Genomic DNA, 16,193 nt, shown 5'->3' with positions numbered 1-16,193 from the left:
CATGGAAATATAATAATTTTAAATACATTATTTTTGAAATCTCTCAAATTATTTATTTAATTAGAATTTAAAAGTACATAGTTTTTTTTATTGGCCTAAAGACCAACACATACTCAAATAAACACGGAAAAAGGACATTATAATGATTCCAAATTTCACATAAAATATCCTTACAACCAAACTATTAGACAAGAACAACCGAAAACAAAAGTACATAGTATAAAATAACTAGTCACTTGAGAGTTGAGATAGTGGTTCAAAGCTTCATTCCTTGAGGATTTAGATGGTCATGTCAAGGCCTTTTAGAGGGATGGTAACAGGTTCAGTGACATGATTCTTATACTTCCAAAGCTTGAATTCTCCACTCACAAAATCATAGTAACCTCCCAACAGAGCTAAGTTCTTGTTCCTTATTTCTCTATCAACATATGGATATGTCTTCAGGTTCACTAATGAGTTATTCACTGATTCCTGTATATACAAAGTGGTGACTAATTAATGTTTAAATTTTTGAAGTATGGTTGTTGAATGAAAATTAAAGTATATATAATTGCAACATAATTAGCTAACCATTTCACAGAATTTGCATTGTTCTTTGAAATCACAGCGTTCATGTTCTTTCAAAACCTTGACTTTGGAAGATAAACCAATTTTCACCCAATCATCTATGAAGTCACTGCACAATTATTCAATTAAACCATAAAAACTGCAAATATTAACAATTTTATTTTAGGTTATTGTTATGTAGAATTCATGTCTTACTATGGAGCAGAACCATCCTCTGGATGATTCATAAGCCTTGAGATTCCGCCGCAGCGACTATGTCCAATAACCAAGATGTTCTCCACCTGAAAAAAGTAATTAATTTTTATCCAAAAAAAAAAAAGTATAATGATTTGTTTTTCTTTTAGAAAGTTATGGCAAAAAGATTTTATGATTTCTACCTCCTCTAAGGAAGAGCTTAATTCTAGAAAAAATGGAATTTCCACGATGATGGCAAAATACTCTGATATTATTTGAGAATAAAAATTATTATTATAGCCCCAAAATGGATTTTTGTTAGAATCATTATCCAAAATGATGATTATTGATTCAGCCTCAATCGCAATCACATTAGAGTTACAAACCTTAACATGTCATGTCACAATCACAAACAAATTTTAAAACACTTTTGAATAGAAGCTGATCACTTACCTTTAGAGCTGTAATAGCATACTCAAGGGTTGCACCAACTCCACTGTATCTTAACTGTGGAATAGAAATTTAATTATTAAAAACTCTTCAATAATGTGTATATCATATAGAAATTCATTTCTTTAGAAAAATAGTGAAGTAGACCTGATTAAATGGAGGGACCATGTTAGCAATGTTTCGAACCATGAAAGCTTCACCAGGTTGAAAGTTCAGGATAACAGAGGGACTCACTCGAGAGTCGGAACAAGCAAATACCATAAACTACAACACAAATAAAATGAAAAATAGATTAATATTAAATGAAACAAAAAAGATTTTTGTATAAATAAAGATCTAATAATTAATCACCTTGGGAGACTGGCCTTTAGCAAGTCGATCATACAGTTCCGGGTTCTTGCTGCCATATATAAAAGGAAGCATGCATGAATTCAATTTTCCAATTTTAAAATTGATGAAAGGAGAACTTATTATAAAATAAATTAACACTAATGAATATTTTAGGGTGATGCAAATGGAATTTGAACTCTTTCCCTTTAAATTATAAGTTCAAACTCTTACGAGAACTCATTAAACCATGAATCCTGATTATAAAGGACTTGATATTCGAAAATGAACTAACTATAGGCATCATATTAAAATTTTATTTAATTTGCAAGTTTACTTGAAATTGTTGAGCTTGAAGTACGTAAAACCATCAATGATTCTCTGATCAGCAGGTTCAATTGGATTTGGATGACATCCCTGTAATTCAACTATAAGCTGCTCAATTTTTGCTGTGGCCACCCCATTAAGTTCCTCCTTCTCTCTGTAACCAATAAGTAATACTATATGTTATAATTTATGTATCATTAAATTGAATTATGTGTGCATTTTTATTTCTTGTTAGAAAAGTAATTAACCTGAGAAGCTTCTTCAGTTGTTCAATGGCTAGCTCAGATGATTGATTTGCCATAGTTATCCCTTTCTGCAGGTTGTCAAAAATTGTAATTAATTTAAACTACTTAAAAGAAATAACAATTTAGTATGGTAAAATGCATGATGTTGAAGCAAGGATTATGGATTGAAGGGATAATGTTGAAGAATTGATAGATACCCTATGCAGTGAGAAATATTTAGAGATGATAGGTGCCGATACTAGCAAACTTCTCTTGCATGTTTTGCAGTGTTTGCTATGGCCTATTTATAAGCCAAAACTGAATATTATTGTAGTATGGTAGATTAATATTATATTATTTCTATGAGTTATGACCGGAGTATATATGTAGTAGATTATAAAACAACCTTTATTTTCATACACACTTTTTCCATGACTTTATTTACGTACACACATCAAATGTCAATTTTTTTTTTTTTTTTGTTTTGAATGGAATTTTTTTTATGTTTAATAATTCTTTTGTAAAACGTGATTGCAACTGTGACAGGAATGAGAAAGCTCAGGTTTTATAGGTTCATTTAATTGATATGCTGAAAATACGTAGCGAATTTATCTCCTTTTTATTTTTTACTATTTGACAAATAAAAAATGACTGGACTTTTTTTGAATGAAAAGAAAATACTTGATTTAATGTATGAGTTTAATTTGTAAGGAATGAAAACACAAAATGATTAACCAAACAATTGAGCTCAAGTGGTTATGAATTCTTAAAAAAAAAAACTCAAGTGATTATGACCTCCACCAAAGGTAAAATTTTTCATGTAAATTTAAATTTGATTCTTGAATGAAACAATTTTTTTTGTCAAATTTTACTTACTCTTGATCGAGCTCCAAATTATTATGTCTCTTTTCTCTGAAAACCCGGATGAGTTAAAAAAAAAATACAAAATTATTTAATAAAGGTTCAAATAAAGGTCTAGCAAAAGGGAATAAAGTCCCATAATGAGGCAACTACAATTTTTTTGTTTTGACAATGAGGCAACTACAATTTAAATATTAAATGAGAGAAATAATTAATATTTAGTGTCTAACATACATTACTCAAATAAGATTGCAAGCACCGATAAAAAAACCAATGAAATATATATATAAAAAATGATTTTTTTTATCATGTGCAAATTTATACATATATTAAAAAATTTAAAATAGTAAATTTATCTTGAAATTTATATATTTTATATTAAATATACAACTTTTTAATAAATGATGTTTTTCAATGAAAAGTTACTGCTTTTAGTTACCTTAACATGTGCAATATTGTGAATCAAGCCTTGGTCGACATAATTTGTATTCGTGAAAATAGATCCCTAACATTCATTCAACTCTCTAACTTTCTCCAACTTCAGACAATTTTAGGGAAATAAGATAAGATAAGATGAGAGAGATTAGATTGTATGTGAGAGATAAAAAGTTAGGATGCAGTTCCCGCCACAAAGGGAGAGGATCCGCACTCATGCTAATTGCTAAGTTCGGTCCTATTTGGTTGTGTGTGCAACACTTTGAAATTATGGTAAAGCATTTGTGTACCATAATGGTATGTATCATTGTCCAATTAGAATGTGTCACGTGACACATCCTTTAAAAAAATATATCAAATAAAATATTTATAAAGTAACATTGGTAGGTGGCATACTCTATAATTAGTCAATGGTATATACCACTGGTACTTTAATGGTACTGAAGTGGAATCCGAAATTGTGACGGCTCAAGTTTGCACATCGGGGCTGTTTCAACCATTATTAACAAAACTCACAGTTCCCTTCACTAACAGATTAATAATTAATTAAAAAAACGTATGCTTATTAAAAATTATTTTGAACAAAAGGAACGAACGGTTATTCTGGAATTTTGCAGAGATGATGACGAGGGAAAGGGGACCATCTAAGTGGGAGATTCCAATTTGTCAAAAAAACAAAAAAGTGGGAGATTCCAATGAATATCTATGTTGTTTAGAGAAATAATCTATCAGTTCCCTCTCCTAATATGATGAACAAGAAACATCCTCCATCTAATTAACACGACATAGTTTCGTATTGAGAGCAATGTTAACAAACACTCTCTCTAGCATTTGCTCTTTTATTGAATGAAATTAATATATGTTCTACTAATTTGTGTGAGTTCAATAGATCCAAAATGATTTAAATAGAGTTTTCACGGGTGGGGGCGGGGCCGGGGTCGGAAGACCCATTCCCATTGGGGGCAGGGTTGGGTGTTTAATTTTTATCCCCAATATTAGCCAAAGAAAAATATCTTAAAAATAAGTATTATTTTATAATTTTCATGTCATATTAAATATTTTATAAAATTCTATCCCAAATGAACGTATATACATTATTAATTTTCAGGTCTATACTCCAATATGTATTCATGATAATTTTTAACACCCAATATTAATAGTTTGTCAAAAAACATCCAATAGTTAATAAAAATAATTTTATAAATTTGCTACACTTATTTGTTTATTGGAAAATGTTACCTAGACATCATTTATTCTCATACACCTTTGTACATCTCATGCACTAGGAAGAGAGAAAAAAAGATGCAAGAGAAAGTGTGCTTGTATGGAGTTCACATGACCACATGTCAGATTTTTGCGTGGATGTCAAATGTTGTATTGTCACCTAAAGTTGTCTATGTATCGTAACTCTTCTTTATTTATGTGAAAGGACCTAGAGTGACAGTTAATATATGAGGAGTGAATATTATTTAATAAAATTCTGTTCATGGATCTCTTATGAGGTAAACGAACATCAAAATCAGTCCCTTTTCATGTCCACTATGTTATCTAAGTTCAATAGGATGATGAGAGGTACAACAAAGATTTAATATGCATATTGTGCCAAAAACATTCCATCAGTCTACGTTTGGGACATTTGTCTAGCTAAGGGAAGCCACGTTATGCAATAGTACCATGGACCATGCATGGTACCTACGCATATGTTCTATGAATGTGTTTGATATGCATCATATGAAACACAAAACTGGTGTCTCTTGGGGAATAGAGAAGTTATATGGAGAAGAGCAGCACCGATTTTATGTAGAATTATATTGGGACCGGTTTTTGTGGAACGAAATGAACAAGGACGGGCTGGTGTCTCTTGGGGAATAGAGAAGTTATTCGAGATGTGCATCAACAATGCTGTGATTTGTGTTTTAACAATGTCGAAACTATCAGGCATTGTTTGCAGGTTGCATAATGTCTTCAGAAATTTGGAGATTGATTTTCAATTGGTTGGTGTTGCATAAGAATTTCTCTAAATATAATTTAGAATTTTTTAACAAAATATCATGAATTAAATATAAATTTTTAAGTGTAAAAAATAGAAAAATGTATATTTCATTCTTCTCTTGTTAAAAATTTCCAAAATTTTGCGAGAAAATCGTATAATGTATTAAACATGACGTCAAAAAAGTTATAAATTTCAAAAACACATAAGTTGACTTAAAAATGGTAAAGGAAAATATTTAAAGGATTAAATATTGAAGAAATTTCAAAATCTTTTTTAGCCCTAAATATTATTAACCCTGCTAAAATTAATAATTTTTTTAGGGAAAAATTGATATTTTTTGTTGAGATCTTCATGTTGTATTTGCATTATGTTTTAAAAACATATTTTAGTTAAAAGTTGTGATATAGTTGACAAGAAGAGAGAAAACACGCTAGTTGTTGTGTTTTGATGTGTGAGTAGAAGGGAGGGGAAGAGCTCTGGATATAGTTGACAAGCCAAGGATCATGTACATATCCAATGACTGTTGAAAAAAAAAAATTGTTTGATCTCACTTCATTAAAGAGTGTGTGGTTGAAGAGTTGACTAGGGAGGATGCGCACATACGTATCCTTAGCATGCGTTGGTGTGTGTCAAGCGCATGTTGACGCATGCAAAACGCTTACAAGTCGATGACGTCTACCGAAACATAAAATTTAAAACAAAATTAATTATTTTAAGGTTTTCAAGTCATTAAAAATCACTACAAGAATTTCCCAATTTACTAACCAATTCAAAATTGCATTACCGAGGGATTTAGACCCTCAGTGATCATTGGCGGAATAACCCCTTAGTAACACCAAAAAACCCTCACGTTACTGACGAAAAAAAACCCTCGATAAATCTGTCGGTGTTGTTAACGACCAATCTGCCTTATATTAGTGGCAGATTTTTTTTCTTCCGTCAATAACGATGATGCACATGACATTGGATTACTGACGGATTTTAATCTGCCTTATATTACTGAAGAATAATGAAGGTTTGGAGCTTGGTGAACCCACACACTTCATCAAAATCTTGAGGGATTTCTACTAATTGAGGTGAGTTTCTCAAATTAGGTTCTAATTATAATAAAAGGGAACTGGAATTAGCAATTAGAAATTGACATGCAATAGAATGAGAACTGAAACCCTAATTGATTTTTCCCTCTTTACAATTGTGTTGTTACATGTTTGGATTGTTCCTTTTTGTTGTTGTGTTCTTACATGTGTGAATTTGATCAATTAGGCTCAAAAACTTTATGTTAGATTAATGGGTATTGTGATTAGTATGAGAAAATTAAGTTTTAATGAAATTATACAATGCAAGAGAATCTTAGGGAGTGGTAGTTCTAATGAACTTTTAAGAATCTACTTACTATATTATAAAGATAAGTCTTTAGGATTTTACCATTTTGCCCCTATGAGGGGTATTTTAGTAATTTCCTATTGATGGGGTGTGGTTAGTGCCACCTCATCATTTTTATGGTGCATTTCCCATTTTGCCCTTCACCTTTTTTTAATTATTTTATAATTTTTTTATTTTTAATAACTTTTATAATTTTTATTTTTTTAACTATTTTTCAATTTTTTCATCCAAATTCAGTTGCTTCTAAATTGCCATTGTGGGTAAGGTATCGCTTGACCCAGCTTTTTTCCAACTTCTCTACATTTTTAAGGAGAAGTTAGGTCAAACACACTATCAATTATTTTAATTTCATTATTGTTTGATCATCACGACCTCACAAATATTTTTATTCACACTATCATTTAATGATACCAAATACTTTTATTTCCTTTCTTCAACCTCGCAAATATTTACACACACATTAACGTTTAGAGTAATATTTTATGTCTGTCTGTCTGTGTTTTTGTTACGCTGATGCATATAATTTTGTTTAGTGTTGCTTGGTTGAGTGATACCTCACCGATTTTTTTTAACTATTTTCCAATTTTTATATTTTTAAATTATTTTAACTATTTTCCAATTTTTTTATTTTTAACTATTTTTCAATTTTTTCTCCCAAATTCAATTGCTTCTACACTGCCATTGTGGGAGATTAAGATACCGTTTGATCCGGTTGTTTTTTTACTTCTCTACATTTTTAAAGAGAAGTTAGGTCAAACACAATATCAATTAAATACTTACTAGAAAGAGATTATTTTTTAATGCATAGAATTGAATGGAATGAGCTTTGGCCAAAAGTTGTTGAATGCTACTTTAAAAAACTACTTCTCGACAATATATTTCACAAGCACCTCTTTTCAACTCACGCTGAGAACCTTTTCTTTTATTTTTTAATATTATATTTCAATATGTTTTCTTTTCATTTAACTTTATTTTATTTTATTTTTTTGAACAATTCCATTTAATTTTATTATCTTTTTTCAAAAGATTTTTATTATCTTTTTATCACTTATATATTTAATTTCAATATTGTTTAATCATCACAACCTCACAAATATTTTTATTCACGCTGTCATTTAATGATACCAAATATTTTTATTTCCTTTCTTCAACCTCGCGAATATAGACAGACACACATTAACGTTTAAAGTAATATTTTATGTTCGTCTATCTGTTTTTTGTTACGCTAATGCATATAATTTTTTTTAGTATTGCTTGGTTGAGTGCTACCTCACCGATTTTTATTAATTATTTTCCAATTTTCATATTTTTAAAAACTTTTGACTATTTTTCAATTTTTTTTTATTTTTAACTATTTTCTAATTTTTTCTCCCAAATTCAGCTGCTTCTACAATGCCGTTGTGGGAGATTAAGATACCGTTTGACCCGTTTTTTTTTTCAACTTCTCTATATTTTTAAGAAGAAGTTAGGCCAAGTACAATATCAATTAAGTACTTACTAAAAAAGGTACTTTTTTTAATTCATAAAATTGAATGGAATGAGCTTTGGCCAAAAGTTGTTAAATGCTAATTCAAAAAACTACTTCTCGATAATTTATTTCACAAGCATCTCTCTTCAATTCACTTTGGGAACCTTTTCTTTTATTTTCAAATATCATATTTCAATATATTTTTTTCTTCCATTTAATTTTTTTTAGCCGTTCCATTTAATTTTTTAAAGGATGTTCCATTTAATTTTATTACCTTTTTTTCAAAGAAATTTTATTATCTTTTTATCACTTATATATTTAATTTAAATATCGTTTAATCATAACAACCTCAAAAATATTTTTATTTACGCGATCATTTAATGATACATAATATTTTTATTTTCTTTCTTCAACCTCGCAAATATACAGACACGCATATTAGCGTTTAGAGTAATACTTTATGTGTGTCTGTTTTTTTGTTACGCTAATGCGTATAATTTTTATAAAATTTTGATTTTAATTAAAAGTAAAATATTAAATGTCTTTTCTTCAAAAAAAGGTATAGATGCCTAAAAAAATTATGCTTATCTTATATATATATATATATATATATATATAAGGTATAGATGCCTAAAAAAATTATACTTATCTTTTATATATATATATTGCACCTTTATATCGTAACAAACTATGCATATCTTTTTCTTATTCAAAAAAACTAAACATTGCTAAATATAAAAGGTATTATTTTCTATTTTGTCAACATCAGATGATAGAATTTTGTATAAGTTTGATAATGACTCGAAAAATGTCTTTCCTTATGTAGTGGGAATATAGTTGATGTAACACTATGGGAAAAATACTCCGTAACTTTATCATTTACCATCTATTTACCTTGAGTTCCTTGCTTCCATTTTGTAGTCAATGGCAATCCAAATATATGTAACAATTGGTCAGGTTCGAGGTTGCTCATCAACCTACATTATCCGGTTGTTGAGAAGTTTAAGACTTAGTAAGTTTGCATTATGATTTTACAATACAGTGTTAGAGTAACTTATTATTTCACAATCCGATTTGATTGTTTTTTGACCATGTTTCTTGAATTGTTGTCGTGACTTTAACACTTCTCAAGCTCAGAGTCAAAACTTCGGTTAGAACTTAAGTCATAGTTCGACTTCTTCTCAACATACTTCGTACAACGATTTTTCCAAACTGTCTCAGGTTAGGCCAATTGCTGAATTTATAAACTTAGTCAATGTCTGCTTTTTTTATGCACAAACATGCTTTGAGTTTTTTTACGCACAAATTAAAAATACATATTGCATTATTCTTTATTTCATGTGCATAATTTGTTTTAGGAAACATATTGCATCACTATTTGGAAAACAACTAAATTCAATCTTATCCATTTTGGATTGTATTATGAGAGTTGCACCAAATGTTCGAAGACATCAATGTCAATTGGTGCTAGCTATATATGCACATGCGGAAGTGATGCTTAATTTCCATTTGTTTCAACAATGTTAATTGGTCAACGGGGTACATATAATGTACATGCATGCATTTATCTAGACTTTTGAAGATAATAGGATGATAAATTAGAAGTCATGTTACATTTTCTTTAGCTTAAAATCAGTTATGCTACCTTTATTTTATAAATTATATGTAACTATATTCGCATACATCTTATCTATGTAAATATGCATTAGACTAATATTGCAGTTATTTTCCTGTTTAGCCTTTTCCAAACGAGGTGTCAAGAACAATTATGAAAGGAAAGCGCAAAACAATCACTCTCATTGATGACCAGACACAGAGACAATATAATTGTCATCTCATTACCGCCGATAGAGCAAGCTATGAAAATTACTTGGGTGGGCAGTGGTTCAATTTCTGTAGATAACGAGTGATGGAAGAAGGTGGTAAGCTCATCTTTGATCTCGAAAAGTCACAGAAGAACTTGCAAATTCGAGTTGTTCCAAAGTAGATATTTGTTGTTGAACTATTTTAACTTCTACTATTTTGACGTATCGCTTTGGACTGTAGTCGTAAACTATCTTGACTTTGGGATGTCATTTGTTCTTTTCATTTTGTCTGATGTAAGTATTGGCAAAAATTCATTTTTGGTTAGTCTATGAAACTTGCAATCTCTTTTATAAACCTAACAATTATGTAACGTTAATCTGCACATTGTTGGTTCCTTCATTGGTTCCAATTAGTATCATGTTAATTGTAATGTTGTTTTCCTAATCTCTTGAGAAAAATAAAACATGTTATTTTCCTACAGTAAATCTTTATAATGCTTTGGTAAATGTTTTAGAAATGTACATATATATAACTTCTAATTAACACTGCAATTTGTTTTGTACCTATCACTTCTCAAATGAGATATCAATGACATTTCTAAAAGGAACACGGAAAACAATCACACTCATCGACAAACAAGCTCAAAAAAGGTATAAGTGTCGCTTGAAAACGGCAAAGAGAGCAAGTTACAAAAAATACTTAGGCGGCCAATGGTTCAAATTTTGCCGAGAACATATGTTAGAGGTAGGTGATAAGTTAATTTTTGATCTAGAGAAGCCACCTAAAAATATGCACGTTCAAGTCGTTTCCAAATAAAGATTTGGTGTTCATGATCCGCACTTTCAACAGATCACCTTAACTCTAATCCTAGACTAGATTATCTTCACTCACTGATGCTACTTCTTTGCTTTTTCATTTGATGTAAATATGGGTATTACAACAACATTCTTTTTTATAATTTTGGATAATATGTAAATTCACACATCATTGGTTCCAATTGTTTTCATCCTAAATATTATGTCAATTCCTAATCTCATAAACTGATTATATGCTCTCTTAATCAGCCCATACATATTTTACGATGAATCACAATGTTCCGTCGTTTTAACATCTCTTCTTTTAAAGAATTTTTTTTATCGAATACGTTATTGAACCCGTGCGAAGCACGGGTTTTTAACTAGTTACTTATGAAAAAAGAAACCATGCGTTAACTGTGACTTTATTAGACATTGGCTTTTTATTTGCATATTAATAGTTTTTATAGAAGCTTATGGTTTAGCTTTTCGATAAGCATCTTTGAAGTTTGAACTTATAAGGACATTTTTTAAGCAAAGAATTATGAGCTTTTTTAGTTTTAATTGAGAAATTTTCAAAATTTTATTAGAAGTTAATCCAAACTGAGTCCTTTGAATGCCATGGTTTATGTGGGAAAGGGAATACTAGTACTTCTCTCCTACAATGGATTTACTGATAAAATTGTGTAATAGACATACATGTGGATTATATAAAGTTTCCAACTCTCATTAGAAACAAGATTTTGAGTTGATGTGTCTTCAATAGGTTCAAGTTAAGGAGTAACATTTACTTTGAGAGGGAGAAGTAAGTTTTGGTGTTCGCTTTTCTGTTGAAAAATTGACTTTGAAGATAGATATTATAGTAATGCCATGAGAATTTGGTTTGGATGTATAACCTCAATCATTTTGGTTTGGATGAGATTATTTCATATGACCCATTTTGATTGTTCTTTCACATCCCACATTTAAGAATATGTAAATTAGTTTATGTCTTTATGAATATTTATATCATTGTGATTGTGTGCAGATCTGAATGTATAACCTCCCACCTTAATTTTTTTATTGAATGTCTGTTGAATTGAGAATTTGAGGTCTTTAGGTTTGAATGTATAACTTGCCATTTTTATCTGATAGTCAATGTCATTTGGTATCATCTCTGCTGTAAATTATATGCATCTGATAGTAACTTTTTATTAAAAAAAATCATTCATTTAGTGATTTGGATGCATCCTACCTTTTGATTATCTTATAGAACATGTTCATACTGTTTTCGCAAGGATTCTTTTGCTTCTTATTATGCTGAAACTTATTGTTTTTCCTTTTCACACAAATGAGTGTAGAAAAGTTGATGAATATGGTTGGTTTTGTTCGAATTGACTACAAGAAATGAAAGCTTATATGCAAGTTCCTAGCCTTTTAAGTTTTATTTGTTAAAGTAGTTGATGTTGTTTTCATAGTGTGTGCGCGCGCTCGTGCGTGGTGCATATACTCAACTGTTACATAGATATACTCTTGTTATTTTATATGATCAATATGCAATTGAATTACATTTCTTTCATGTGTGTGCAATTGAATTCGCTGCATGACATCTATTTATATATCTGAATTCTGATATTGTGGATTGGTGCTCCTAAGCCAATTAATGAGTTTAATCATACCATAAAAAATAATATTTTGGAGTTGATTGAAACTCTGCATATTAATTTCTTGTTTCACTTCTTTGTTTTCCATAAGCATTGGTAACATGTTAATTGACATTTAAAGCTCAAGCAACATTTAATCAAGAAGAGTCGAAGCACTTGATTTGCTACACATCCAGAGGCAAGAATTTTCAAGGATTTTGGATTAGGACTTAGGAGGGAGATCAAGATCAAATTTACCAGAATATTATGATAATTAATTTATTCTGTTAGTTTTTTAGATTAGACGAATATTATTGAAATATTTATGATTTTGTAAGAAAACTATTTATTTATTGCACTAATATTATGATGATATATCGTCTAATTAATTTGAAACTTATTAAATTAAAATTTTATTTCTTTAATTTATTTATGTTTAATTAATTTTATTTCTTTAATTAAAATTAAAAAGTTGGAAGGGATCACCAAAAAAAAAGTGTGAAATACATTACTAAGGAAAATTTCTGTCAATAATGCATATCTTTGTAAACATTACTAGCGGAATTTTCCCTCGGTAATGAAGAGGTGGTTTTGACAATGCATTACTGAGGGATTATTCCCTCAGTAATTACTGACGGAATAATCCCTCAGTAATGCTTCATCAGATCACCCATTACGTTACTGAGGAAAAATTCCGCCAGTAACATTACTGATGCCAGTATTACTGAGGGATCGTTTTCGTCACAAATTCTGTCAGTAATGTGTATTATGAGGGATTTGATACACTACTGAGGGATTAGTTCCGCCAATAATAACCAAAATTTTTGTAGTGAATTAATATACCACACACCCTGAGCACAAGCCCGACCGGACAAATGGTAGCGGCATTGTGCGTGTGTTGGTCATGTTGATTAAATTATCAATTGCTTACAAAAATATATCACATATCGGATATATTAGACACATCACTAGTGTGAGTGCATTATCACTTGTTTACAAAAATAACTCTCACATTGGATAGATTACATACATCATTAGTGTTTTTGTGTTGGAGATCGTGTTGTGTGTAATCTATTTGATATGAGACATGAATTTTTCAATTCACACACTAACACTCATAGTGTTCCAACTCCTTGCCGGTGAATAAAAGACAACAACACAATTAATAAAAGATGCAAATTGTAAAGGTACAAAAAAAAAAAAAAAAGAGAAATAGAGTTTGAATTGTGTTGAAAATGTAAACACTTTTGTTGAAAACTATGCTCAATTCTTTGTTTGAAGAAAATCGTATCACAACCCGTTGTGACATACTCCCTCCGTCCCAAATTGTATGTCATTTTAGAAAAAATATTTGTCCCAAATTATATGTCGCTTTACGATACCAATGAAAAATTAATGTTACTTTTTCTATTATATCCTTAACTATTTATTACTTTATCTTCTTTCAATTCCTTCATTTATCTTTCTCATATAATTTATTGAGGACAATTTTGTAAAACAACTCATAATATCTATTCCCCACACAATATTAATTACATTTCTTAATATGTGTGAAATGCCCAAAACGTCTTACAATTTGAGACGGAGGGAGTATAGTGCTCCACTTAAAAGAGATTTTTCCTTCATGACTCGAAGGACTTAATCCACTATAATTAACTTAATCCACTATAATTAACTGGTTGAACAAATATATTAACCACCCCTCCAAATGTTTTTGTATTGTTTTCCAAAGCCTCGTCAGACTCCCTGAATTCAGTGGCGGAGTCAGAAAAAAATGTTAGGGTGGGTCACTAAAATTAACTATTGAAAAATTGTTTAAAGTCTCGCAAATTAGACCTATAATTGAATTATTTAAATTTTTCGGGTGGGCCACTACATCAATTTGCGGGAATTTGGATCAACCGAAACCTAAAACCAACATAAAATTGTATAAAATCTCGCAAAATAGACCTATAATTGAATTATTTAACTTTTCGGGTGGACCACTACACCACTTTACAGGAATTTGGATCAACCAAAACATAAAACCGACACAAAATTGCATAAAATCTCGTAAAATTGACCTATAATCATTAGTTTTTTAATTTTTCCGGGTGGGCCAGCCCATGTAGGGCTCCGCCACCTGTATTATAATGTGTCAAAGGGCAACCAAAAGAACCAGTTTTGGATTTGTCAAGATTTTGAAACATGCCTCTTTAGTTGAGTATTATTCTTGCCTCTCCTGGCCATACGAGTATTCTTTTCTATTCCTCACTAGGCTTCACAAAATTCTTTTCTCTACCTCTCCGAGCCTTATAAGCATATATTCTTTACTCAACCTCTTTAGCATTAACAAGTATTTCTTTTTTTATTTGCCACTGAAGGCTTCATGGGTATTCTTGTCTCTTTCTTTGCGGTTTTATATAAATAGATATTAAATGAAAATTATCAGTATTAATATAATATCTCTATTAAATGGAAAAAGTGATTAATAAGTTTAGTTAGGATATCTTATTTCATTGTAATGTACTAATGTTATCCAAAATTGTTGATCTAATAAATGTTGATCCAAATTTAGTATTGTGATTTACTTGAATTATGTAAAAGCACTCGTTATGTGATTTCTAGATTCAATGTGGTGGATTGAGTACAAAAACTCTTATACATAATCCATTTTTTCTTATCTATTTCGATCAGTAACATTTTTTGGTAGATTCACAATTTTTTAGTTTAGACAAGTTTGTGACATTTTTTACAGCTCTGTAACATTTCTTCATTGTTACTAGTGATGCAAAAAGTGTTACAATAATATAACATTTTGTTTTGTGACACTTTTTAAATGTCAGAGATAATACTATAAATTGTAACTAAAGCTCATTTCTAACAAGGGTTTTATCTAACAATTGTTCAAATATTACTAAATTTATTTACTAACATTTTTCTTGATTTTGTAACAATTGAAATAAATCTCAATTATGTTGTAGCGGCACTCAAGTGTCGTTCATACTTTGAATTTGCTCTATTATTAGCCATGCAGAAAAAACCATAGGGCACCTCGCATAGTGCATGTGTCATGCAATCCTGCCAATGTGCACGGGACGTTGATTATAAGCTAATAAGCCTACAACCAGTTGACATGTTCCCACTCACACCTCATACTGAGTGTGTTTGCCTTCTGGAGCTTTGTTTATTTGTGATCATTAAAACCTTTCCATTTTAAGGTTGGGCACGATTTCATTTTCACTGCTACATCTGAGGCTACTTTGCAGTTTGGACCTTGAATGTCTGATGAATTTTGAGCCAATAGTATCAATTCATTTGGATTATATTTGGGAAAAGATCAATCAATTATCATATTACTTCTACTTGATATATATCTTGTCTAATATGGCTGCCATATGCAATTACAGTTTTAATGAAATGTGAAGTTCAATACTTAGTGGATAAATGCACTCTGGATTTATGCTCTTCAATAGGATTAACCTATGAATTGCACCTAAGTGCATCAATTAAATAAATTTTACAATGCCTTTGGGGGTGCATGGGAGCAGTTTCGGAAGTCTAATGAGCAATTTTCCGATGATAAAGTAAGTTCGGACCTCAGAGACCAATCTAGTGAAAAAAATGTTATTTGGTAATGCACACAGATTATTACTTTTCCCACTCCATGATCTTCTCATGCGCCCTATTATTATTTCTGAAAAATGTCCTTAGGATTTTTGAACTATATAATCTGAAAAGAATTTTCCCCTATTTTTAGACGGAAAAATGAGTTTTTCACTG

General features: G+C 30.2%; 1 protein-coding gene across 1 annotated transcript; it reads right to left on the bottom strand.

Moving 5' to 3' along the window:
- Positions 1 to 30: 30 nt before the first annotated feature.
- LOC11429026 (carbonic anhydrase 2) lies at positions 31 to 2,331 on the bottom strand. Its single transcript, XM_024779607.1, has 9 exons — positions 2,288 to 2,331; positions 2,094 to 2,158; positions 1,856 to 1,999; positions 1,543 to 1,591; positions 1,339 to 1,455; positions 1,195 to 1,248; positions 763 to 848; positions 571 to 676; positions 31 to 471 (listed from the first exon to the last, which is right to left on the bottom strand). The coding sequence occupies exons 2-9, from the start codon at positions 2,144 to 2,146 to the stop codon at positions 280 to 282; spliced, it is 801 nt and encodes a 266-aa protein (XP_024635375.1). The 5' UTR covers positions 2,147 to 2,158; positions 2,288 to 2,331; the 3' UTR covers positions 31 to 279.
- Between the last annotated feature and the right edge of the window lie 13,862 nt (positions 2,332 to 16,193).

This window comes from Medicago truncatula, chromosome 3, assembly GCF_003473485.1.
Source record: "Medicago truncatula cultivar Jemalong A17 chromosome 3, MtrunA17r5.0-ANR, whole genome shotgun sequence".
Taxonomy (NCBI): Eukaryota; Viridiplantae; Streptophyta; class Magnoliopsida; order Fabales; family Fabaceae; genus Medicago; species Medicago truncatula.
This window is presented reverse-complemented; position numbering and strand designations above follow the sequence as displayed.